The following is a 27,270-nucleotide window of genomic DNA, read 5'->3' as shown; positions in this document are numbered from 1 at the left end:
TGTAGTAATTTGTAATTTGTACTTGTTAGCGGTACTAGTTTGAATAAGTAGCCAAATATCCACACACATATAATCACATATGTACGAGTGTATTGGTCTGTATGTATTTTCTGGTAATTTTGTCTATTGTTCAACATATTTCTTCGTTACTTCCTTTTTACACTGCTCCCGTTGAAGTTACATACCCTTCTTCTGCGGCGTACTTCTATTAGTGTTGTATTTTACTGTCAACAGCGTCATTATCAACATTGCCTTTTCATCATCATTATGCGGCAATTTTCGGTTGTTCCTTACATGCCTGGCGTTGTAAGACATTTCTGTGGGCGTGTGTCGTCAATTTGTGCTTTTGGCGAGAAAATGCCACCACATCGTTTATTTGTTTTAAACATATGTATATATACATATGCGTGTACTAGTAGCACGCGTTGTGCAACTATTATAAGTGGAGTTTTTAAAATATTTTTTTATGTTTTTTGCTTGCAGCATATTCATTTTTTTTTCATTTTATTTATATTTCTGCTAGTTGTAAGTTGCAAGGGAAAGTCCGAAATATCTCTCCATAAACAAAAAAAAAAAAATATTTATTCTTCTTTAAGGAATCACAAATTAGATGTTTTTTCGGGTTCTCCAGGTTTCTCCGTAGTAAAAGATTTACTCTTTCACTCAAATGAGGAGGTTAAGTTAAGATGGAGACAAACATCTAGTTTGAAAATATCTAAGCTTCACACGTCTCCGATATGGAAAAGTTGGAGAACCTATACAATAAATGCATTGCTTGTAATATAGATTATTGTCAAATTCTTGGCAAAAATATTAATCATATTATTTCATTTTCTAATCATTGAGCGTTTTCACAATATAAAGACTGAAAACAATACTGACCTGAGATTGGTCGGTTTGAAACTTCACAATGGCTCCTTGTGAAATAGAGCTTAGTACGATATAAAAGTTGAACTAGACAAATTATATGTGATAAGCACCTTTTTGCTCCATTCGTACTAAAAACATCACAAGCTAAAACGGGGATTCTTTGTAAATTATTGCATTTTCGAAAAGCAGCAACGAAGTTGATCAAAAGAATAAAGTTTCGTTTGGGTAGATTCTTCTTCTTCTTAACTGGCGTAGAAACCGCTTACGCGGTTATAGCCGAGTCCACAACAGTGCGCCACGCATCTCTCCTTTGGCGGTTTGGCGCCAATTGGTAATACCAAGTGAAGACAGGTCCTTCTCCACCTGGTCCTTCCACCGGAGTGGAGGTCTCCCTCTTCCTCGGCTTCCACCAGCGGGTACTGCATCGAAAACTTTCAGAGCTGGGGCACTTTCATCCATTCGAACAACATGACCCAGCCAGCGTAGCCGCTATCTTTTTATTCGCTGGACTATGTCTATGTCGTCGAACAACACATACAGCTCATCATTCCATCTTCTGCGGTATTCGCCTGCGGTTTGGGTAGATTAACATGACTTAATTCGTAATTTGAACCGCCAGCATTCCATAGCTAATTCACTTGATGCAAGCTGTAGCTGTTGCTTTGTCATTGTATTAATCATTTAGTTAATAGAATTGGAAAATAATTATCATCATGCTGTGTGACAATATGTATAGACGTTTTAGGGAGAGTTTTAGAATTTTATCTTTGTTATTTTAAATTGAAGAACTCAAATACAATGTTAGTTTCAAACAACCTTTGAGGTTTCTAAGTGGTTTCAACTATAACTAGTTTTTGAAAACCAATACGGAAACGGTTTAGAAAATCTTAGAATGAAATGGGTATTTCTCTCCCTTATAAATGAAAATCTCCGAAGAGACAACTACTAATATTTTACAGCAACAATTAATATTTCTCTAGTATTCCCCTGAACACTTTTTCAACGCGTAAGCTACCGGCTGTGCATCGTTCAGATTGCTTATAAGTGGAGAGCACTGAAGTAAAACTATTAAAAATCACGTTAAGTTTGGAAAAAACATCTTCGATAAAAATTTGTTCATTCTCAAGTTAGAGTTAAGAGGTTAGGGGTAGCAGGATTTTCAAAAAATCATTTTTGTTGCATTTTCCTTAAGTGTAATATCTGAAAAATATACTCTGAAAATTTGAAGTTTATCCGATAATTGCTTTTAGAAAACCGCTAAGTAGATTTTAATGAAATTTCTACAGCTTTTAGAATGCATAATATACTCAAGCCTGAACCAAAGATTTTTTTTTTCAAGAATTTCGATTTTATAAGACCAATCAATCGGATAAAAAAAATAGTTTTATAAATAGATAATCCTGGGCCTTAACCAAACTTTTGTTTTTCAAAAATTAACAAAATGGCGGCCTCAGGAAATTTTTTTCTAGATTTTCGGGAAAAAATTAACTGATTGATTTTAGATGAATCTCCAAGAACTTATGATTGTCTCCGTAAGGACCTTTTTTTGAAACTGGGTCAACACAGACAGCTATAACTTTGGAAATTATAATTTTTTTTTTCAAAATTTCGTAACTTTAAGTCAAAACATTGTATAATAATGCCATATTATTACTTTTGTAAAATAACATGATTTAATAGCAAACAAATTACTGAAAATTCTAATTTTTTCGTGTCTCTGACTACCCCTAACCCCTTAATGAAGCTTGATATTGTTAGATACATTTCTATATATTTAAGCGTGAAATATGACAGATTTCGAAATTTAGAGAACCAAATAACTCTTTACGTATGTATTTAGCATCCTCATAACCTCAAAGATTTAGAAGTAAATAAAAATTCTTCTATCTGGTAATTTTAAAGAAAGTTTCCGACTATTTCATAAAATATATTTTAAGTATTAAAATTAAGATAACCTTCGTCGTTCATTTTCTAAATACCTCCCCATATAATGCTGACCACGGTTGTTCAACTTGTTTATTTGTATTTGTGCTTTTGGCGTTGCCACTGTCGGTGTTGTTGCTGTGTGCCTGTCACTTGCGTAATTCCTTATTGTTGTTGCTGTTGTTGTTTTCGAGCGAATATGATGAAGTGCATCTTTAAGTTTTTAACCTTTTTGCCAGTGCAAGGAGGAAGTTTTATCAGCGCTGCTTGATGTGCCACACGCTTGAGCAAGAACACTCGCAGCGCACAGTCTTATGTAGATCTTACTTACTTAGAGTATTCTTCAACATGTTGTCATGTTGCATGAAAAATGCGCAACTTGAGCGACTGGCAGTCGTGGCATAAGTGATGGGGGGCACATACAAACAATGTTTATGGGTAGAAATGAAATGAAGTTCTGCGGCGGAACAAGTGTGAGTAAGTGTGCATGTAATGCTGCTGTGCATTGAAATGTCAAGTTGAATGACAAGTGTACTCCACATATAAGTAAATATGTATTTATACACGCGAATTAAGCCACATATCAGCAGCCATGTGTTTACATATACATGTGTGTGTTAGCGCACTTGCATGTTATTGTATTAGTGCGCAACATTTAATTTGCATAAATTATAAATTTTTTGACATTTCGTCGTATTTTTGACAGCTGCGCTTACTTACTTTTTGCTGGTGCAAGCGCTGTGGCAACAACTAAGGAGGAGCTTGGCAACAACTGTCGAAAGTAATTTAAATTACTTACTAAAAGTTACTCGCTGTAAATATTTTTTTGTAAAAAAAAACATAAAAAGTTGCTCAATAAAGTTGCAATTGGTGGGCGAAAAATTGACTTTAGTTTTTAATTACAGAAAGGTACACAATAAAAGGATTGCTGGGTGAAAAGAAAACAACCAAAAAAATTTAAATAAATTTCAACGCTGAAAGGTCGATTAAAAGTCATAAAGATAAAAAAAATATAAGAATTATTTGAATTTTTTTTAATTGGCAAAGAATTCAAAACATATTGCCTATCGAATGTTTTTTTCTTTGACGAAGAGAGTGTCAGAGGCACCTCCTGCGAAAAAGGTACAAATTCACCAAACAAATGAAATATTTCTGCTTTCAGGCGTTAATAACAAACGAATGCTCTCATTAACCCATTTCAACGAACACACACACAAAACACCAAAACCGTAGCACGCAAACAAAAACTGATTATTAATCAAAGTTAGCAAAGCAACATTTCATTTCTATTATAGAAAATAAGAAAAAAGCAAAAGTAAAAACAAATTAAAACAACAAAAATTTAGAAACATTTTCCACAGTTGTAAAAAAAGAAATTTCCTGCGTTGTTGTCACCGACTTTCATTAATTTCATTTGAATTAGTTTTGCCCGTCTAACCCCAGCATTCAATAGGAAATGGTGTTCCCTCATCAATTGCCTTTGCAACGTTTGTGTGTTGACACGCCAACAAACGAGTGGGTTTTGTTTTGTTTCGTAACAGTATACCGTTATCCATACAATTTCATATTTTTTATTGTTGAAAAATCAAATTATGTACATAGATATCATAGCAAAGACTTTAGGTCAATAATATAAGGTCGATAAGGCTTTTCATAGGTATGCAGAATAATTAAAAAGCATATTGAAATTATGGATTGGTTATTGGTCCCCATATATGATATACAAGAGTTGTCAGCTAATTAACAACGCTCTCTTTTGATAGGGGATTTTTTTAATAATAATAAATTTCTTAAACCAACCGTTATTTTTTCGATTACATTTTTGGCGGTAGGTTTGTTACTCTATTTACTACTCAGTTTGCCTAATTTTGTAGTTGTGCAGTTAATTAGAAACTTTTTATGAAGATGAATATTTGAGTAATAATATAACCGATATTTAGCAGGTATATACTTTGTATTTACCGCTGAATAAATAATGAATTTTTGTCAGTAGACATTAAACCTACTTCAGAACGGTTGTCAAGATAAAAATCCAATTTTAAAATACTTCAACAGAGCGCTGTCTCATTAAATTTAAGCCAGTTGTGGAATCTTCAACCGAGAAACTACACTTCGGAGAACCAGTAGGCTTCTTTTGAGCTAAAGCTAAAACATTAATTAATAATCCAATCAGTTCCTTAAGTGGATATCTTTTACGATCCTTTGTGCAATATGAAACAAAGGCCTTTGAGTAAGGAACAATAAAAAGTCACAGGATGGCAAAACTTTGCGAATAATGTAGCTGATTAAGACATTTTTTAAATCACTTAGACTCGCACAATTTAACACCCAAACAAATATCAGCAAGCCTTTTCATTTTAATAACACAAATGAGTTATATTCATTTTAATTAAGTTTTCGTATGTTATCGCGTGAAGACAAGACGAAATATTTCAAACAAACAGTGAGCGCACTCGCGTCTTGGCTCCCACATCACTGTTAACAGTCATAACTTTGAAGTCGTAGATACTTTCGTCTACTTGGGAACCAGCGTTAATAACACCAACAATGTTAGCGTTGAAATCCAACGCAAAATCACTCTTGCCAACAGGTGCTACTGTGTAAAGTAAAGTCCTCTCTCGACGAACCAAAATCAAACTCTAAAAGTCGCTCATTATTCCCGTCCGGATGTATGGCGCTGAAGCGTGGACGATGACAACATCCGATGGACGACTCTTGGGGTTTTCGAGAGGAAGGTTTTGCTCAAAATAAACTCTAAACATTGGCAACGGCGAATGCCGCAGACGATGGAACGATGAGCTGTACGACTTATACGACGAAATTGACATAGCACAGCGAATAAAGCGGCTACGCTACCTAGCCGGTCATGTTGTACGGATGGATGAAAACACTCCAGCTCTGAAAGTGTTCGATGCGGTACCCGCTGGAGGAAGACGTAAATTACACTCCCAAGTTCTCAATGACTTAATTATTAAAAAACTAGTTTTATAGTAACCTTCATCTTGTCAACACTTTGCATCTTATAAATGCGATCTAATGACAAAATGTTGTACAAATAGTCAAAGGACCAGCGAGACAATGTTCTGAAAACGAACTTTTTTTTGTAAGATATACAAAGCTAAGCAAAGATATTTTACATTTAAAATTATAGCTACTGCAGCGAGGGCGCAGTACAATTTTTATTAGATATGAGCAACTAATGAAGATTCAGGGCGTTGTTGTCTTTTAGCAGAGAGTTCTATGTACGGGATTACTATCGAGTCAGCGTTTCTTTGATAAAAGCCAAAGTTAGAAGAATGTACATTACGAGGTCATAATAAAATACAATAGGAAAATTATTGAGACTTTATTGGTAAAAGTGTATATATTAAAATTGAAGGAAAAGATTAGAAAATAAATTAACCATGATTTGGTCTTTGTATGAACGACCTACCCAAAAGCCATTGAGTACATTGAATGTATAAATAATTATTACATTTAATTCGTATCTTCCACGTGATATTATATTTTTGTTAAAATAAATAGAACTCAAATTCCGGGGATTAAAGCCAATAGGTCGTATGTATCGTATGCTATAAAAATGCTGGAGAGGCTCGCCAGATCAGCAGGCAAAGAATCGTGTAGGCAAGTGAAGAATCTATTTCTGGGACAACATTATCCCAAATTGAAAATCTCTTCCACTGAAGGTTATTTTATGGACTTTCGGGGAAGCTTTCAAACGTTAATATTATCATAGGAAGGACATGCTGTTATTTCACCAAATTTTACTATTGAAATTAAGAAAATAATAATTAATTGAGTTGTATGACTTTTAATGAGAACTTGTATGCTAAAAGAAAAACTGCTAAGCAAGCACATATTTGGTAATGAATATTATATATATATAAATACTATGCTTATTCTACATTGATACTAATATTTACAAACCAAAAGATTTCCTATATATATTGTTTTCAGAATAGCTTAATCATTAAATGATTGTTGACCTTACATACTGCGCTTAAATATTTAAAGTGAGAGTTATACATATAACTCCAAATATAATCAATGATTATATATATACTTGTATATAAACTACTATGTACAAAATCCTATTTAATAATTATATTATATTTTAATTATATTTTCGCCTTTATAACATTTAACTTTTGCCAACTTCAATTTCTAAATAACTTATTTAACAGCTTAACATTTTGGTGGCTTTTTATATAGCGAATGAAAAATCGGTTATTAACTCTGTCTCTGTTATTTTCTATAAATTTTCATTTTCAATTAGACTAGTATTTTATAGTTTTGTTTTAACTAAACTAATGCGCTTTAGTGGGTTTTTATAAATATATGTATGTATGTATCTCATTATTTGATTTGATTTAATTTTATATTTCTTGTTTTAGATTTTTAGATTTTATATTTTCATACTAACCTGTCTAAATTCAGTTTTAACGCAACACAACGCAACGCAAAATTCAACTGGTAACCGCAACAGGAGACGCCACATCCGACTTCGACATTTTCGACACATTGACAGCATCCGCCGAGCATTGCCGCACTGGTGCGTCGCTTACTATGCGCGCCGCGTTCCCAAACTCGTCTACGCGATTGGCGCTGTTGCGCGATTTGGCTGTTGTTATGGCACGCCGCGCTGGAGCCACGCATTGGCATTTAACGACAACCGCGTATTATAATAAATGCCAGCTGAATGAAGTGATTAAACTGGGAACGAGCAGCATCAGCAGCGCTTGCTGCCAATGGCCACGCCAACGGTAATAGCTGCTGTCCAACTGCTGTTGCCACCACCACCACCACGACCACTGCGCAGCAAGGTGGCCATGTTGTGCGCCCGTCAGCTCCTTATTGTCCAATGCACCGCCAAATGTGTCAGCAACGCCGGTTTGAAATGTAGGCCCACGCGTTACGCCACCAAATAGAGCCACAGCGAAACCACTAGCAATGCTGAGCCCGCCACTGGTGGCGTCCAAGTTACCGAAGTCCAGATTGCCAATGCCACCGACACCGCCACCAATGCCACCACCAACGCCGCCAGCTGTGTTGTGGTGGTGATGGCGTCCATCGGACGCACCACCATTACCACCGTTCGCGGCATGTGCGCCACCATTGCCACCGCCCTGGCCTACGCCATTCATTGCCGGTCTATGTGTCGGCTGTTTCTGGCCATTGGTGTAATAGATGTTCGGCGTTAATGGTGGCAAGGGCAATTCGCTGTCATCGAAATCCTCCGCTGAGCCGTACAGGTCCTCGTCGTCCGGCTGATATGTGACTTTGACCTGTTTCATTTTCAGTACGTCATTGGTGTCTGCGTCGTTGTTGCCGCCACCGCCGTGTTTGCCAGCTGGGTTTTTACGATTCGGACCGGGTATTTCTGTGGTGCACACAAAAACAATAACAAGCGTTAAGCGAATAAAAGTGTAAATAAATGCTGCGACAGCAAATGACGCGCAACAAAACAAAAACAACGCGTTAAAGGAAATGTGAGTAAATCTGCGCGCATGTTAATCAAAGAGTGAGGCCAAGTCCGGCTATAGCGCTTCTTTTTACGGTCATCAGTGTTGGCAGCGTATTGCGCAACGTAATTGAAATAAAGATAAAGACTCAGGCAAAAGAAGTGAAAAGATATGAAAATAAAATAATAAAAAAGAAATAAAGCTACGCTGCATGTTCAGAAACTAACTGTTAATGCTCACAGGCAGCGAGTAAAGAGCAACGAGTAATGACTGAAAATCGCATTTTAAACTTACCATAAAGCCTTATGCTGCTATCCACCTCGCCAAGGGAGTTCTTCGCTATGCAGCGGTAAGAGCCGACGTCGTCTTTTAGGAATTTACGCACAATCATTGTCATCTTCGTTTCGTACATGGATTTAGAGGATTCCTGTACATGATACTTCAGCGAGGACACAATCATTTCACCTGTTGATGAGTAAGGAGCATAAATAATAATTTGTATTCCATATAAAATAACTCTTATAAAATATAAGCCTCCGAATTTAAATACAGTAATTTGCAGGTAATTTGATTATAAAAAGTCTTATGCAAATCTTGGATAAACATTAGCCAGTTGTTCATTAATTTAGAGATTCGGTGATTTGTAAGCCTAATCTGAATATTAATAAGTTGAATTTTATTAGAGCATATTAAGCCTAGAATATTATAGTAAGGCGAATTTATCAATAATTTAATTTATATTAATATGAGAGAAGTATAAGATTTAGTATTTTAATGTTACGATGTAGATTTCAAATCAAGTAGATTTAAACATTTACAATTTGTACGAGAATTGACAAACTTCATTTTCCCTATCCAAAACGTTCAAAACCGAACTTCATACATGGGTAAACCTCTTGGCTACGATTTTCATAGATTAATAAAACATATACGCTTGGGATCAATCAGAGAAGTCACTAATAACCTTAATGTTCTCTTTTTGGGAAATCAAGCACATAACTCTCAGACTATTTCAGTTGTGACATTTTTCACAACAGAAAGCTATTAGAATTGAATTTTGTTTGTTTTGTAGTTACACTTTATCTTTAAAAGACATATCCCTAATTTTAATAGCTCTATGACGTTTGATGTCTAAAATATTGTATGTGTGTGGGACGCAAGTTTTGCTATTATAACTTTTCAATTTCTTGTCTTAAGGGTTACATGGGTTTTGGCGCGTAATTTCTGAAATTTCAAAAAAAAAAAAATTAAAATCTCCATTGCGACGTCATTTCCGGTGACCCCTTGAAAAAAAAGGTGCGTCCGCGTTGTCAGCATAACAGCTGACAGGATCATCCAAAATGAAAAAAAAAAAACAAAAATAAGTGTTTAGGAAAGACATAACACATTTCCCAAAAAAATAAAAATTTCGGTCAAATTTGCTTGACATTTTTGTTCCTTCGTTCAAGCACGAGTAAATTGTATCTCGAACACCTGTGTAAAATTTCATCAAGATCGGTTGAGTAGTTTTCGAAAAAATTTGACAACCGACTTTGAAAACACGGTTCCGAGAAAAACGCGTTTAGAGTTTTGAGTAACAGTAATACCTGACTTAGAACGCACATCTTCCAAAGACTGTATCTCCGAAACTATTATTCGAATCAACTTGAAAATTTAGGAAAATATTCTTGAAATGTTGTAGAAATTAAAAAGTCAAAAAACAAAAAATCAATTTTTAGAATCCACGAAACCCTTGTAACCCCTTAATAAAACACTATTTATTGATGAGAAAATGTTTTTGATAACCGTAAAAATAAGTTCATCGAGGTATCGATAAATCTTTTATCGAAGATTCTCTTCGCTACTGGTTCGCATCGGCAATTTTGTGTCTTCAGAATACAAGAGCATGGTCATTGGAAAAAAGTCCATGAGACTCGGGTCATTTTGGAGCCACAAGACCAATAATACAACAAAAAAGAAAACGCAAAGTTGGAAGGTCTATATGATCAGTATTTCCCCCCTTTGCTGACAACTTCATATATAAGCTATTCAAAGATTATAAATACGGAACGAACTGATTTTTATTTATACTATATATGCGATATATAAGGGTCTTGGATAGAAGCTAATCGTTATACTGGACTGACTTTTACAGAGTGTATTAATTTTTCTGGATTTTCTTTTACTAATTTAAATTCAATGGTAACCCTGTCATGGTTTTACAATTAGGTGATTTTGAGACCCATTGCATGACAGGGACTTTTAATCTAAAATATTCTTTAGCAGAATTTGCAAATATTATTTTTCTTATGACAGCTGACTCTCGCATTTAATGATTTCATTGCAAAGTATTCCTTGAAAGATTCTTAATGGTAGTTAAAAATTTTTAGAATATTCATAATCTATTATCCGATTATCTAACTATGAATATCCTCGTAGACTTAGAACACAACAAATAGAAAATATCGCTCATCAAAATACTAATGAACGATACGAAAAGAAATATTCTTGTTATTATGGTATTAAAAATTGCAAATAACATTTCTTAAGTGCTTACGTTTTGTATAGAACTTAAGCCTGTTCAAAATTTAATTAATTTTCTAACAATAGAACATCACAAATCCTTTTTCAACTCTAGAAATTAGAATATTGTATACTGACTATACATATGTATATTTATATAATAGCTAATGTTTAGCAATACATTGCCAGATAAAATAAATACACACTATTTACCTAAAATAATATGTCACTCTTGTATTATCAACAAAAACAGTTGCAAGTTCTTTGCTTAGAAGACGTCTCAGTGTGTGGAATGAATATATGAATCATTTCATCTGCACTATTTGCTTGTACTCTAACTGTTGCTTTCATTCTATTTAGTTTTCATTTGCAAAGCATTAACATCTACTTATGTATGTGTACATAAGCAATATATTTGCTTAAATACTTATATGTACTCGTGTTATCTGTGAATAAAATGTAAAAAGCTTCTACCGCAATTGCATAACTATTTCGCTCAAGAAATCTATAATCATCGTTAAAATCTTGCGAATAATATTTGATAATCGTGGAAAGGAATTATGCGAAGAGCCGGAGGATTTCGGTATTTAGGAGTAGGCTCAGATAACAATCCAATTATCATTTTGATATGGTAGAGTTAGCCATCCGTGTGACGAAAAATATTCATTTTCCTCATATCGCGTTTCTTTGAATACTTGCGGAAGAGTTACTTCGATATACAACTAATTAGGGTGCGTGGTCTAACCGGAATCGCAAGGAACTGCAAAACTGATCAATTTGCAAGGAAACATATTTAAGAACCACTATGTATTATCAGTCTGCAGTTATGCTGTCTTCTTGAGATTTTCTGCTGGAACGGTCGTCTTAGCAGTCTGCCACTGATGAGAGCTCATAGTCATAGTATCGGACCAATCACAAGAGACAAGGAGCTCTCGCACTCAGCTGATTCCCCTTTTTATTACTAGTTGTAAAGATTCAAACCTGGCTCTGTGAGGGTGTATATTTAACGTCATCATCTTGGTATTTGGTTTTTGGCGTTCTCATTGTATGACTGTCGAATGGACTCTGCAAAGACGGATTCTTCCATTCTCAAATGTCTTCAAATTCTATAACTCACGATCTAATCATTCCAAATATGTTGAATTTATATACTTGTTTGGTAATTCTGTTCAGTAAAATGGGTATCGAACTGAATAACGAACTCAGTATTACATTATAAATACACAACCAAGCATTCTTAACTCCAACCACACTTTAAACTTGCATATATACCTGTAAAGGTAACCCTGGTAGAGTGTTCATACAAATACTATATGCCCAATTGTTCAGCTAACTGCCTATGACCCTTGGGCAGTTCAACTCTCGTTGTGTTGGCTATTTGACCTTAGTTCGGTTCAATAGTTGACTTTATAGCCATTAACTGTTTAATTGGGCCAGTACTAATGTGCGTACATACGCAGACACATTGGCATGCATATGTGGCGGCAGTGTCATTATGTAAGGGCAGCATGTGTACGAAATGTCTATAAAATGCAAAAATAATGACTCACCATTACCCACTGTGTGGCTGCAGCATAGTGGCCATAATACCATACACCACAGCACACTACATCATATCCAGTAGGCCACACTACATACAAACGCACACACTCATACACACATACATTTAGAGTACAGTGTTCTAACAAACTTACCAGTGTCCTTAATCCAGTAGTTAATTGATTTTGGTGAGGCCTCGACGTGACACTCGATCTGCACATCAGTGCCAAGCGGTGCGCCAACTAATTGATTCGGTACTTGAATGACAGGATGAACTGCAAAGACAAAGACCATAAATCAAAAAGAATGCCAACAAAGTGTTAGTCTATGCGGTGGTGGTGGTGGTGATGCTGCGGAACCAGCCGTAGTAAATTACATACAATGTGCATGTAGTTGGTAGATTTTCATGTTGTTGCCGGTGGTGGTGGTGGTGTTGTTAGTGTTGTTGGTACGTGCAACATATGTGGTTTGGTCAATTAAGGGGTACTTGACTGCTGTAATTTGATGGTAATTTTTAAAGTTTGGCGCTCAAGTTTGGCAAATGAATTTATGTGAGCTACTAACATAGAGCTCAGAGTGTGCTCTATCTTTGGGTACAAATTTGTGGGATTAAGAGAAAAAAAGAACGTTGTGAGTAATGACTACCAACGGTCATTTTAAAAGTGTGCCACTTTTGATTACATCGTAAAAATTTATGTGTGTATGTACTCGTATATTTAATATAATTTTTTAAGAAATTTTATTTTTTCTAATACCATGCATTCTTTAATGGAGGCGTAATCTTCCATAATATTGCTACAGTGACACACATTGAGTTAACACGTTCTAGCCGGCTCATTTTTTCTGTTTCTATACATCGTGTGCACAAAAAGATTTCGATGACGATTTTTATGATGATTTCTAGTATGGTGTTTGAATTAAAAGCATAAACATTTGTGGACCACCGGTGGTCCGCGCCGTCAGATAAATTAATTTATCTGTGAACCACCTCTAGTCCACGCTGTCAGTGCCAGTGCGCAGTGCCCGTGGACCAACAGTGGTCCACCCCTACTAATCAAACACCCCTTTCCCTTTGGTCCGACCCCATCGAAGGAAACGAGCTGTTCCTGGTCCTCCCGTTAGATGACTTCGATGACAATTAGGCTAGGCTTGTTGTTTCAAGCATGTCTGGTTAACCGCTTGTTGTTATAATTATTTCAACTCTTTTTAATAATATGATAAACTAGTAAGGAAAGGCTAAGTTCGGGTGCAACCGAACATTTTATACTTTCGCAATTTATTGATATATTTTTATTAATTCGTCATATATTCGTCATAAAGTCCAATAGAATAACGAAAATTATTATACAAGGTTTATGGGGGCTGACGTAATTCCTGAATCAATTTCACTCATTTTCACCACCAACATACATTATATCGAAGATTATATGCTCACTTAATTTGGCTCAGAGATTTCACTTATTAACCGATATTTGCGAAGTAAAGCCCACCGTATTTTTGAAAAACCTATAATTAGGTATATGGGAGCTAGGGGAAGTTATAAACCGATTTTAATAATTTTTGCAATAAAGACAAACTTTTAGAAGAAAAAAAGTCCTCTGAATTACATTAACATATCTGAGGGATTTACCGATATTTTCGGTGAAAAATTCCCTTAGCCAATGAGTTCTTCATGTTCAATATCCGGGGCCTTGAAAAGTTATAGTCCGATTTCGGCAATTTTTTCACCAGTAGTGCCACAGATAATATACAGTATTTGTGCAAAGTTTTCTTAATTGATTCCTTATGCATATATTCTAAAGTGAAGGAATAAGATGGAATTCAAAATTTAGTTAGTAGTCGTGGATGTGAGCCACTCATTTTTGATATGGTGTCAAGAAAATATTATATACCGAATTTCATTGAAATTGGTCGAGTAGTTCCTGAGATATGGTTTTTGGCCCATAAGTGGGCGGAGCCACTCCCACTTAAAATTTTGTATACTAGTTTGGGTGGAGCCCTTCCATCTTTATAATGAAATTTAAGGTTTCTGGTTTTTTCGAAGAATGGCTAGAAACTGGCGTTTAAATGTAAATGAACAAAAGTGCAGGCACGTTACATTTTCCCTAAGACCAAAAATGTGCCCGGCAGTAAAAATGAACAATATTCTAGTGCCTCAAGCGAATGAAGTTACCTATCTTGGTATTCACCTAGATAGAAGGCTTACGTGGAGAAAACATATATCTAGTAAAATAACGTGCATGAAGATAAGAGCTGCAAATTTAAATTGGCTTTTAAATAGAAACTCTAAACTTAGCCTAGACAACAAAGTGCTTTTATACAATGCGGTCATAAAGCCGATTTGGATGTATGACATTCAACTGTGGGGTACGACCTGTGCAACTAATATTGATATAATACAAAGGTTCCAATCGAAAATGCTTAGAACAATCACGTGCTCACCATGGTACATTCGCAATGAAAATATCCATAAAGATCTTGGTATTCTAATGGTAAAGAAAGGAGTAGGGAACAGCAGAAATAAATATTTGTCCAAACTCCGCGATCACCCAAACCCATTGGCTAATGCTTTATTACATTCTTGTAATCAATCACGTCTAAAAAGAAGAGATATGCCAGCACACTGAGGAGCAACGTTTCACCAAAACAACTCAATCACTTGGTTGAGCTTGTCTAGCTTTTAAATAGATTTAAGATTTTGTAACTTGTTGTTAGGCTTAAAAACAAACAGATTCAATAAATAAGGAAATATTGAAAAAAAAGCGTGATCTTATCTTCAAACGGCGTTCCGAATTCATTATTAGATACTACTTGGTTATCATTTTGTACTCGGTGCTTTAGAACCTTTCAAGAAAAAGAAACTGAAGATAATATTTTATTAATCAAATAATATAATAATTTTCCTAATTTCTTCAAAAAAGTGCTGCTCTAAAATTCGTGATTTAACTTTCAAGTGGAATTCACTTTAAGTAGCCCAATCAATCATCTGAAAGTTTCAGTATTTCCAAATTATTTGTACTTTTACTCAGTCAGAAGGTGTAGAAATGAAGCATGCATCGAAGTAAATCAACATTCACATTGGTGAAACATGCAACACCTCTTGATTAGGAAAACTTTACGTGCTTCTAGGCAAATCACGAAGTGACCAGAGACAACATTTAAAGTTCCTAGCTAACTCATATGCAAATAGTCGGTGTAGTGATAGTGCTGCCAGCACTTTTTGTATCCAAATCGATTGCGGCGCTCTGCAACTGCCGCACTACCGAATTGTGTGGTTTTGTTGGACATTTTAGCAATTGCAACAACAACAAAGCTGCGTTGAAAGGGCAAATCAGCAAACGGTCTGATATACTAGTATATTGATATGCTCGTACAAATGGTGAAATCAAGAACAAACAACAACAACAATAAGCAAGAAAAACATTAAAAATCAGTTCATCAATTTGAGCTCGAGTTCGAGTTCAGTTCAAAAGGTATTGAAGTCAATGCAATTTGGAAAATATTTTGTTGTAAAATGTTGAAGTGAAGCAGAAACCACAGAGCAACCGAAGCGAGTGACATTTTGTTATTATTCCAATGAAGAATGGCCATGGCGTGGCATATGTGCCGATGCATTCACCTATGTATATACATCGGAAATGTATATGTGTTTGTACACTGGTTTGTTTCTGGATTTGTTTCCCAGTAATGGGTGGTGAGTAAAGTGGTGTGCTGGTGTGGGCACCTCACTAAGCAATAGCAATCAAATAGCGTTGAGAGTTGCATACGCTTTGCAGCAGAAGAAGCTACAAAGACTATTCAGACAACATAGAAGGCTTATCACTTCAAATATTCATACATGGGCATGTGTAGCTTTTAAGTCTCTCTCCTATTCACATATATCAATTGATGGATTTTGTTGCGTCAAGCACTTTGTAAGACAACTCGCAGTTTTTGCATAAAAGTAATTTCTTAGAAAGTGTCTATATACTTGAGTTTTCTTTGTTGAAATAAAAAATCAGCTTTCAAATTTTTTATGTTGAATAAATGTAAAATACACCAAAATTGTTCCTAAATCAGAACACATTTCTTATTAAAACAAGCCGTGGATGTCAAGGGTCCCACCTAAGAGGTCTCAAAACTTCAAAATTTGAAAAAAAAATATATTAATAAATAGTAAAATATGTTTAAAATATTTTCCAAAAATATCAAATCGACCCGAGTACAATTCTAAGAAATAGACCCTTTAGAAGTTCCGAATCAGTCCACGTCAGTTTGAATATAAAACTTTAAACGCGTTTATCTTAAAACTACATATATTTTTTAAGACACCATATCTCGCGTTTTTGTTCAAACACGTCTTTGGAATGGGAAATAAAATAATTATTTTCTCAACTAACATCGAAAAACTTCGAGAATAATCATTTTATTCCCAATTTCATATATTAATTTTACAAAATGCTAAAAATTTGGTTTCTTCAGAACCTATTGTTAGTAGTCTGTAGAGCGTTTTCTTTAGTATGGTTCCATCAGTGATGGACGATATTGCTATTTTGAAATCACTGTAATTTTATATTGCTATTGCGATCACAACTCGGCGAACCGCTATTGCTGCTGCGATCTAATTAGAATTGCTATTGCTATGGTAATGGAGCTCACAACACCGAACTGGTGTGATCGAACTCAAAGAATCGAACTGCTACGGCGATCGCGATTCATAAAATTAACTGCTATTTACAGAAAAGGATCGCAGTTGCTATATACGATTTTTCAATCACTGTGAAATAATCGCTGGTAGTGAAATATCGCTCATCACTACTATAAGTATACTATATGAAGAACTTTGAGATTTAAGATTACCTAAATATAATAAAAATATTATTATTTGGAAAATTTATATATAATATCATTTAACAGACTAAAAGAGCTATCAATCATGTTTTTTCCAATTCTCAATTTCCTACTTTTGTCACATATAAATTCGACTTTAGGTAAGACTTCAGAATAGAAATGAAATTTGTTTTTATTCCCTCAAAGTACATCCTGTGAATCGCTAAGAACTTTTTTCGAAAACACATATTCGATTCTGGGTCGTATAAACCCTTGTGACGAATTCTTTGACGAATTTCGAAGAGCCAACCAAATTTCAGCAGAGAATTTTTGTGACAGTTCGTCGTACGAGCAGGTGAATGTTGCCCAATCATTCTAAATATCATCATATCATCTACTATAATATTGAAAATAAATATGATCTAACTAAGAACAGCTAGATGAAACTATTATACTTTAGGCAACATGTTGCGTGAGTACAAAACATTTTCAGTTCAAAAAACCAACAAAACAACGAAACAACACCAAGAGCACGAATGAGTAGAGTAGGAGTCGAGATAAAAACTTTGAAAATTGTGGTCAGCCACGTTCACCAGGGCTAAGTCAAAATGACAGTTGATTGCAGACCAACACACATACACACAAATGTGCATATGTTGCTTGCAACATGAGTATACACAATTAATGCAAACCTCTGTGTACTCGTGTGTACAAGTATGCATGTGCACTTCAGCTATTAGTGCTGAGCTTTTGTGTAGATGTCTCAATTTTTGGACAAGCTTTGTTCGTGTATTTGCGTCGGTGTGTGTGTGTGCATTTTCACATTGATTTGCAGATTTTGAGATTTTAATTGATTTTCGCACAAGAATGCGTGCCACTTGCGGCTGAAAAGTGGCAGTTGACGATATTGCAGCTGGCGAAACGTGTCTCCAAAGGTGTACAGATAATACATGCAACAACAACAACATCAAAACATATACATCTTTATGTGTGTGTGTGTATATGCTATTAGGTGATAATCTATTGAAGTCGATTTAATTGAAATTCCAAAGGCAGCAATTCTCAAAAGCTATTTTAAATTTAAAATTGGATTTGCTTCGGTAGTTTTGAGAATATTACAAATAAGTTGACACACACCAATTCATATGAATTTGCATGTGTTTATTGTTGGCAACAAACAAAGCAACAACTATTATTGTCCGATGATTGCAGGCAACATTGTTGCATATTGTGTATGTGTAACTTTCTGCTTAGCAACCTTTGTGTAAAGAAGTCTGCTCTTATTTCAAAAGTGTAAAAATTTTAAATCAAATTAACACATGCATTTAGAAGAAATAGTCGAAATATGCCAAAAGTTTAGTAGGCGTGAAAGCAAAAATATTTGTGGTTAACTTGACACCAAATACAGGGTGAGTCTCACCTGGCAGGCGTCATTTAACAAGTAAAATAAACCAAAAATTAAATACATTTATGATTTTTTAAATGTGCCGAAGGAAGAAGATGCCATACATAGAAATAAAATTCTTCTTTCAAATATGTAACACAACTGCGTGGGCGGCCTATAAATATTTAGTTTATTAAAGAAACACGAGATTTTTGGAAAAAAAGTATCAACATAATTTCCTTTTAACTCGATGACTCGTTGACTCAGTATTGCTCCAACTAATAGGAATTATACGGTTTTCGAGCTTTCACAAAATGGGTCCGCGATTACCTTCTAATTGGTCTCAAATGTCTGTGAAGTCAACATTTTCGACGCAATTGCTCCTAAACCACGTCCAATGCTCTTGCTTCCCGAAGTGAGCAAATGCAACACCATCCTATCCCAATATTTTATGGAGGATACGCATTTTTTGGGGACAAGTAGTAGGTGATTTCACACATCATCAATCGACGGACTGCCAATAGGATATCGTTTCGTTATGGTATTCTCCATGCTTGTCATTACCGGGGCCCTAAAACCGGTTTGCAACAACGTAGAAATGCGTTAAAGTACGAGACCGGCAGATTTACAATATCTAACTTCGATAATGTGCTCCATATGTTGAACATAAATTCCAACTATTTTGTTGACTTTACAATACCTGGTAAACTCTCGGCTTGGCCACTGTTTGGTACGATTCACCGGCCTTCGACCACGACCGTTTTCGCTTGATATTGTCGTATGTGATCCATTTTTCGTCGCCAGTTACCATCCGCTTCAAAAATAGGTCGAGTTCGTTCACTTTCAGGCGTTGATTTGGTCCAGAAGATTTTTTTGCGTCAAATCAAGCGGCACCCAAACATCAAGGTTTTTGTGTATCCAGCCTTCTTCAGATGGTTTAAAATGGTTTGGTGACTAACTCTCATATCCTGGGCGATGTCACGAGTTGCCATATGCCGGTCTAACTCGATGTTTTCCATGATTTGATCAGTATACGTCATCACAGGTCTTCCGTCGGTTGGCTTATCCATGGTGTCGTTTTCATCCACTCTGAATCGTCGAAACCATTCCTCCGCTGTTCGAAGTGATAGAGTACCATCCCCCAAAACACCATTAATCTCACGGAACGTTTCTCTAGCGGATTTGCCTTTAACGAAGGAAAACTTAAAAATATCGCTAATTTCGGCGTTAGTGAACTCCAGGTTTACACGTCTATGACTGTTGAACGCATCCAAACTAATTATGCTTAGCGTCGTTTTGTAGGTTATGTCAAGACTTTTCAAAGATGTATAGTATTGCCAGATACGAGCTCTGTAGCGCTTTATATTATATATTTCATTAGGTTCCAAAAAAATATTTTGGATGCCTAAAGGATGACGTTGATCGAGATAGATAATACTCTAAATATTGGATATATAGTTTATGATAGAAAATTGGGTGACGATAAGAATTCAGTAAAGATTGAAGAACGCAATCGTGGAATTTGGAGTCCCATTCGAGTAAAAAGAAAGCACAGTTGCATAATGCATGAATTGGCCTTCGACTAATTTCCTCAGTACGATGTTTTTCGAATCGGACTTCCTGATTACTTTTAAATCCTCACTTTAAGAGAACGAGAAAAATGGCATGTACTGGTCTTATAATCAGTGAACCGATGAAAACTGTATTGTATAATAAAAAAATTGGAGAATTTTCTAGACAACAATTTAAAGATGATATATAAAACTAGTAGGCTTCTCCATTTGTTGAATAATAACAAGTAGCCAACCAATAATAGCTGGAGTAGCTGGAAGCTCGTCCAAACGACTCAAGGGTTGTAAATTGTTTATCCTTAGAATTGACGAGTCATAAAGGTAAGTTCTTTAAGTGTAATTTTAACCGTTGAGATGTTTCATTATACGATAGAATGTTTTTTAAGAAGATAGGAGATTTTTATATTATTATTAGGTTCGAGAATATAATGAAAATATTGTATGAGTTTGGAAGTGATAATGAAAGGGAATGTGCTAGAGTCTCACAGTTTTATTCCGAATATACTATAACCTCGTATACTATAATTTCAAAACCATAGACCATCAAAATTGTGTGATTGCTGTGTAGTCAATGGATGTAAGAAGCACTTCTCTGTGAATTCTTTTCAAAATATAGTGATAATTTCAAATGTGTCCGCCGGCCAACCGAAAAAGCTTTGCGGTAACACCGTCATTCGTTGTTGAATTCAATGCAAAACTTGGAAATAGAAACATATGCGCCTATGTTAGTGAAAGAACAAGCAAAATTTGGAGAAATTTAAAAGAGCCACAAATTCTATGCCGCAGACTGACACATTTTCATGGTCACTAAAAGTAATGCTGCGAAAATGCGAAATTCAACATTTGCAGTTGACCAACAAGAGCGTATTGAAATATGCCTCGAGGTGAGGTGGGAGCGCTAGGTCAGCCGGTGGCGGTGAGCCCTAACTACAGGGCACACACACAGAAGCATGCACATTAAGGCGATGGTCGTGCCTACCTGCTGGCTAAGTTGATTACAAATAAAAGTCGCGTTAAGTATGTGCATACAAGTATAACCTTGATGACACGCAGAGTGTGAAGAGTGCGAGCGGAGTGGAGTTGGGACGAACGTGAGCGGTGTGCGCAAAAATTAAACTGCAACAAAACCCACAGTCTGCATGTACTCGGATTGGTGTATGTGTGTGAGTGAGTTTGCTGATGGATGCGGGACATTGATGATGCCGCTGCGTCGCTTGTGCCGTTGATGGAGATGATGTGAGGCATGGAAGGCATTTAGATATGTATTAGGCACAGACTGGACCAGTGATTACTGCAATGGCAAACGTTGACAATGTTGAATGCTAGCCAACACAGAGCATTATGTCCAGTCTATAGCGGTATGAGTGCGCGTGTGAATGGCGAAGTGTTTACTGAGTGTAGCTCATTGCAGGTTGGAGTGTTGCAACATTAATCAGGATAGTGAGTGGTATGTAGCTTACACACATACATATGTGTACTTATTCACATGCGTCGGAAAACTTTGTGAGTGCAAAGAAAAATACTTCTTTATATGTATTTGTGAGTGGTTTGGCATATTTCATCGCCACATTTTGCGCGTTGCGTCATTATACTGTTCTATAATTGCTAGATGGACATTGTCCACGAGAATATTTCGTACATTCCGACAGACTTTTCGTCACTAAATAACGCACAGGAAACTCTTCTGAACATTTGACAAATTTTTCAGCCACCAATCTCTCAGAGAGTCAGAATCTATAAGTTTTACGTAACACTGTCTCGAGAATTATTATTATTAGTGGGTCCTAAGTAACAGTGTAAGAAGGACCGTTTATCACGGTTCAACACTGGCAGCCGCTAAGTTAGATATGTGTTTATGAGCTTGGCGATTTTCGTTTTTTGAAAGCTCACAATTCGTTGTTAGTTCGTGAATTCTTGGCTAAAAACAATACTGTAATAACTAGACGCCAGTATCCATATTCGCTAGACATCATTCCGTGTTATTTCCAATAATAAAGAGAACTTTAAAGGGCCGTCGTTTCACAAGCAAACGAGAAATCTCTGAAAGTACCAAGGGCTATATCCGAATAATCGAGTTTGAGAGTTGTTTCGATAATTGTACGAAGCACTGGAATTAGTATATAACATCAAATAGGGACTACTTTAAAGGCTACAATATATTGAATACAATTTTTTCCAAAAATCGAAAATTCCCTTTATTTTTTGAACACATCTCGTTCAGTTAGTGCTAGCATCAGTTTTATGGTGAATATAACTCGTCGACTATTTAACTAGAAATTTTATTTATTTCAAAATCTTAACGAACCCTATCAATCCCCACACTCTAAGCCGAAGAGGTACATTGGAACATTTAAAAATATAAATTTATAACTCCACCAAGAATACCGACTTTTTGATGTTCCAGCACCTTGAGACGTAGTATATCCTAACTCCACTTAGGACTTATATATAAATATATATATTTGGCGTAGGAACCGCTTTAGGTCATTATAGCCCAATCCACCAGAGCGCGCCACTCGTTTCTCCTTTTTGCTTTTTGGCGCCAACTGGAAACACCAAGTGAATCCAGGTCACTTTCCACTTGGTCTTTCCATCGGAGTGGAGGTCGTCCTCTTCCGTGGCTTCCTCCAGCGGGTACTGCATCGAACCTTTCAAAGCTGGAGTGTTTTCATCCATTTATACATGAACAGGACCTAGCTTGCGTAGCCGCTGTTTTTTATTCGCTGAACTATGTCAATGTCGTCGTACAGCTCATCGGACCATAAATCTTGCGCAGAACCTTTCTCTCAAAAACCCCAAGAGTCGTCTAATCTGATGTTGACATCGTCCAAGATTCTGCACCATACAACAGGATGGGAATGATAAGCGACTTGTAGAGTTTGATTTTGGTTCGTGGAGAGAGGAATTTTTTTTCAAATAGCACCTGTTGGCAAGAGTGATTCTGCGTTAGATTTCGAGGCTGACATTGTTGGTGTTGTTAATGCTGGTTCCCAGATAAACGAAATTATCTACAACTTCAAAGTTATGACTGTCAACAGTGACGTGGGATCCAAGACGCGAGTGCGCTGACTGTTTGTTTAATGACAGGAGATATTTCGTCTTGTCCTTATTCACCACCAGACCCATACGCTTCGCTTCCTTATCAAGTCTGGCGTACGCCAGCAGCTGTACACTCTTATAGAAAATTGTACCTTCTCTATTTAGCTCTGCTGCTCGGATTATTTTTTCCAGCAATAGATTGAAGAAGTCGCACGATAGTGAGTCTCCATGTCGGAAGCCTCGTTTGGTATCGCTTAATCTCCCTGTCTGATGCCTCGTTTGGTATCGCTTATGACTTATTAAATAACACATTATACAACACAGCTGATACCATTTTCCACTTCCATTGAATAAAAAATGCGGCTCAAAGTGGCGGTCTGATTATTTCCAACTTGGGATATTTATTTTATTATATTTCTTAATATGGTTAAATTAACGAAACACTATTCTAGAGCAGAAGTTGTAATTCTAAAAATCTTGACGACTATTATTTCATCTAGCGGTGCTTAGAATAAAATTGCTGCTATTCCAGTTTCTAATGCTGTTAGTTCCCAATACAAAGATACGTATGATAACTGTATTTATGATTGTATGTGTGTTTAGGTTTTTGCACATTGAAGTAATGTCAAATAGTAACCGACATAATGAATGTGAAATGTATTTTTACTTCCACTTGCTACGTGATTTTTCATGATTTGCGTGACATTCGCTCACAGTGAGCGTTTACAAATGCACTTACAACTCATATACATCCTTAAGTGTGTGTATGTATAGTGTTGTTGTTATTTACGTTTAGACATCCTGCAAAGCCAATGTCTGTGCTAGTAAATCGGATGTCTAAGCCAAAGCTTTGCGTTGGCATTTATCATTGTAGGGCAGCTTACTTTTAGCACAGCGTGTAGAAGAAGAAGCAGCTTTTCGAAACAAATTTAATGCGACAAATTGCATGTAGCATTGTGGTTTTGCAAGAAAATTCTCTTAATTATTTCCTTCGCAAAATGCCTAGACGGAAATGTGTCTTACACACCTGCGCTCTGGTGGGTTTTTTTCGTAATAAAATAACAATGCCACAAAATGTGGCAACACAGCCTGCCAGCTGGCCGGTTGCAAGTGTGTATATTTAAATTGAGAAAAAAATATTTACATATTTCTTAATTTATATTTCCACTTGTAGGTTGCACACAACTGGTTTACATACGAGTACATGTTATGTTTATATATGTATGTGGGAAGCTCACATGCACTTATGCATTGTACGGGCATACATGGCAGCCGGAAATGCATTACGTTCTTGCATGCGGCAATTAATCAGTCTTATTTGCATGCAAATCTTGGCAGCGTCGTACTGGTGCAAGGGAAAGTCTTTTGCAGCTAGGGCGAAAGCGCAATGAAAAGTGTAACGGTTTCTATAGTATTTTACATTATTTTTATCAGCGCTACTTTGTTGGTGTGTTACTGTTACCGAAAAATTGTGTTAGTAAGTCCAAGAAGTGGAAAAAAGTGAAAATTACTATACTTTTCGAAAACAGAGTGTTAACGTTTTATTTCTACACGTAAACCAAAATTATTAGTATTCGAGAGAACTGTGCTCTGCAAGGACTACCGATGAAGATGGGACCATGCACTGTTGAGCTCAACGGCGACGTGGATATAGTTATGAAATAAAGATCCAACGAATACGCTGGTTGGATCATGTCGTACACCTGGAAGAGGACGCTTAATTTAAAAGCTCTTTCGATTCGAGACTCATGGGTGGACATCGGAATCAAGGGCGCCCACGCATCCAATGGAAGGACCAAGTGCATAGGGACCTATTTGTACTTGGGTGGGAGGTACAACTGGTGTGACTTCGCTACGGAAAAGGCAAATGATTCGTGTTGACCAACGATTGTAGTGTATATTGAATTATATGTAAAAAATAGGAATGAAATAAATAAAATGGATTTTCAAAATGTATGAGTGAAATTAACAGACATGATCTGAAGTCGAAATGATTCGAAGAAAAAAGTTTGATGATGATCGAAAGAAGCCAAATGAATAAAATCAATTCCAAAGCTTCGCGAAAACTATTTTTTAAATATGGTTGCAATTGCGGATACAATCGATGAGATTATGAACCTATGGATTATTGTGTCCCCAACTCTGATGAATTTCAGAATGATACTATGAGTAAGAGAGTCAATGCGCATCTCAATTGGATTTCGAAGTCCCAATATTCTGCTCCTACTCCTGTAAGGTGCTACACATTGCAGTTGTTTGGAAGTTTCAGCCTCCATGTTACTAAAACGGCATGTTTCTGATGAGACTATGCCCATGTATAGATGCTTCCTGAGCGTACAGTGGGCTTGTATAAAGCCCCACTTCCAAGCTTCTTGTAACCTTCTAATGCATTTTGTTTGGCTCTTTAACTCCTTCCGGAACAATTCCCTGAATATTTGGGGCCCACAGCTAAAAAAGCTATTTATTGCCGCTGCCGATGCAGCTAATACGTTTCCTGCTACGCTTTTGTATACCAGAAGACCTTATAACGCTCAGTAACAAAGTGCTCCTCTTAATTCCATTTAAAACAAACATATTTTCAAATAAAACGAGATTTGTATGTATCCATTTAGGAAACATATACGAAATGATCTAGAAGACGCTTTGTTGTTTTCTCAGAAACTATTCATGCTAAACTAGATGAACAATAAGAGTAACTTCCTTAAGTACGCTGCTTCAATCTAAATATAGAGAGGACTCCGATTTAATGGGTATCTTATAAATAGGTACATCGAAAGATCTTTCCCGGAAGGTAAAGTTTAGCAGAATAACTTGCTTAACTTAACTTAATATAAATAATATGAGCACTGAGGAATTGAAGGTCCTCAAAGGGAAATCTTGACATTATCTGCCAGAATTTGATCATTTCAGTTTATGTAAAACACTATTATATTTCTATTATCCAGCCCCCATATAAAGATAAGTTGATTCCTGTGCTAACTTTATAAATATTGGCGGAATCGCTTTACAAATAACACTTATGTATTTCAAATGAAACGTATTACGAAAAATTTTAATATATTCTGAAATCTTTCATGTGTGTTAATTTGTCTATTTCGACAGGTAACTGAGATGCGCAAAACTATGAAAAAAACTAAACTTTATGAATTCGAACAAATGAAGAGCACATATACTCCACACGAAGAAACAAAAAGTGGATCCCCAGTTAAGTGAAGCACGTCGTTTAGTCACATTTGCGCCACATGCCAGCTTTATAGCTGCAGTGATTCGTGTTGTGTCGCAAACTGAGAAATGTTTGTGCAGCCACATAAGATGACGAGGAAATTGTGCTGCCGGTGCATGCCACTTGATTGAGTGAACTGTTGGTGGATGCAGTTGAGCGCACTGAATAGAGCACGTGCTGGCGACATTTTGACAAAAAACTTAAGCCAATGGCCAACAGAAAATGGACTAACAAAAAAGAAATAAGAAAGAATGGAGAAAAGGTGGCCAGGAAGAACGAGGTTACACGAATAACGGGTGAAAGAGTTTGTTGGTTTTATAAAAAGCGCAACCCCTCTATTTGACAATGTGAAGTTTGTAGTGACGTCTAAATACGGGATAATAGGTTTCAAGGAATGCCAAAGAGTCCGAATACATAGAGACAAAATAGTGGTTGCCGAAGTGAAACGAACGAAATTGGCGAGAAAACAGGCTAAAGCCACAGGCGCTTCTCGCGTGCGCCATAATGGAGATTGTGCTGGTCAGTTGGTCGTCGGGCATAGTCTGTTAAGCTGCAGGTAGACCTTTGTATTCACACTTTTGACTGCCACCAAAAGGCAACTTGCCAAAAAGAGCCACTTGTGCTCGGTGGTGATAAGTTGCCGAAGAGCAAAAAAACACAAAACAAAGAGCTCGGCACAATGATGGGTGGTTTGTGCGGTAAACTAGCCCACAGAATACCTTTTTGAAGTCAATGAGCACTGGGAGCCGGTGGTTAAGAAGCTGCTGCAACATGAGACTGCGGTAATTAATGAGCAGCTGCGCTGACAACCGACAATGTGCTCTTTTATTTTAGGCAAACTGTTGTGGCACACACACACCAACAAACACTCACAGGCACCTTTTTATGCAAATTTGCGGTGTATATATGTATGTATGTATGTATAAGCTGTAACACAATTTTTAAATA

General features: G+C 36.3%; 1 protein-coding gene across 1 annotated transcript in view; it reads right to left on the bottom strand.

Annotated features, from left to right (window-relative positions):
• Positions 1–1,092: 1,092 nt before the first annotated feature.
• LOC105213946 (lachesin) overlaps positions 1,093–27,270 on the bottom strand; it is a 73,928-nt gene continuing 47,750 nt past the window's right edge. The window contains exons 7-9 of the mRNA XM_054231587.1: positions 12,452–12,571; positions 8,550–8,720; positions 1,093–8,173 (exon numbers count right to left, since the gene is read on the bottom strand). Coding sequence (XP_054087562.1) covers positions 7,473–8,173; positions 8,550–8,720; positions 12,452–12,571 — 992 coding nt within the window. The 3' untranslated portion in view covers positions 1,093–7,472. The remainder of the gene's footprint in view (positions 8,174–8,549; positions 8,721–12,451; positions 12,572–27,270) is intronic.

This window comes from Zeugodacus cucurbitae, chromosome 5 (assembly GCF_028554725.1).
Source record: "Zeugodacus cucurbitae isolate PBARC_wt_2022May chromosome 5, idZeuCucr1.2, whole genome shotgun sequence".
NCBI classification, from domain to species: Eukaryota; Metazoa; Arthropoda; class Insecta; order Diptera; family Tephritidae; genus Zeugodacus; species Zeugodacus cucurbitae.
The sequence above is the reverse complement of the archived record's forward strand: the minus strand, read 5'-3'. Positions and strand labels throughout refer to the sequence as shown.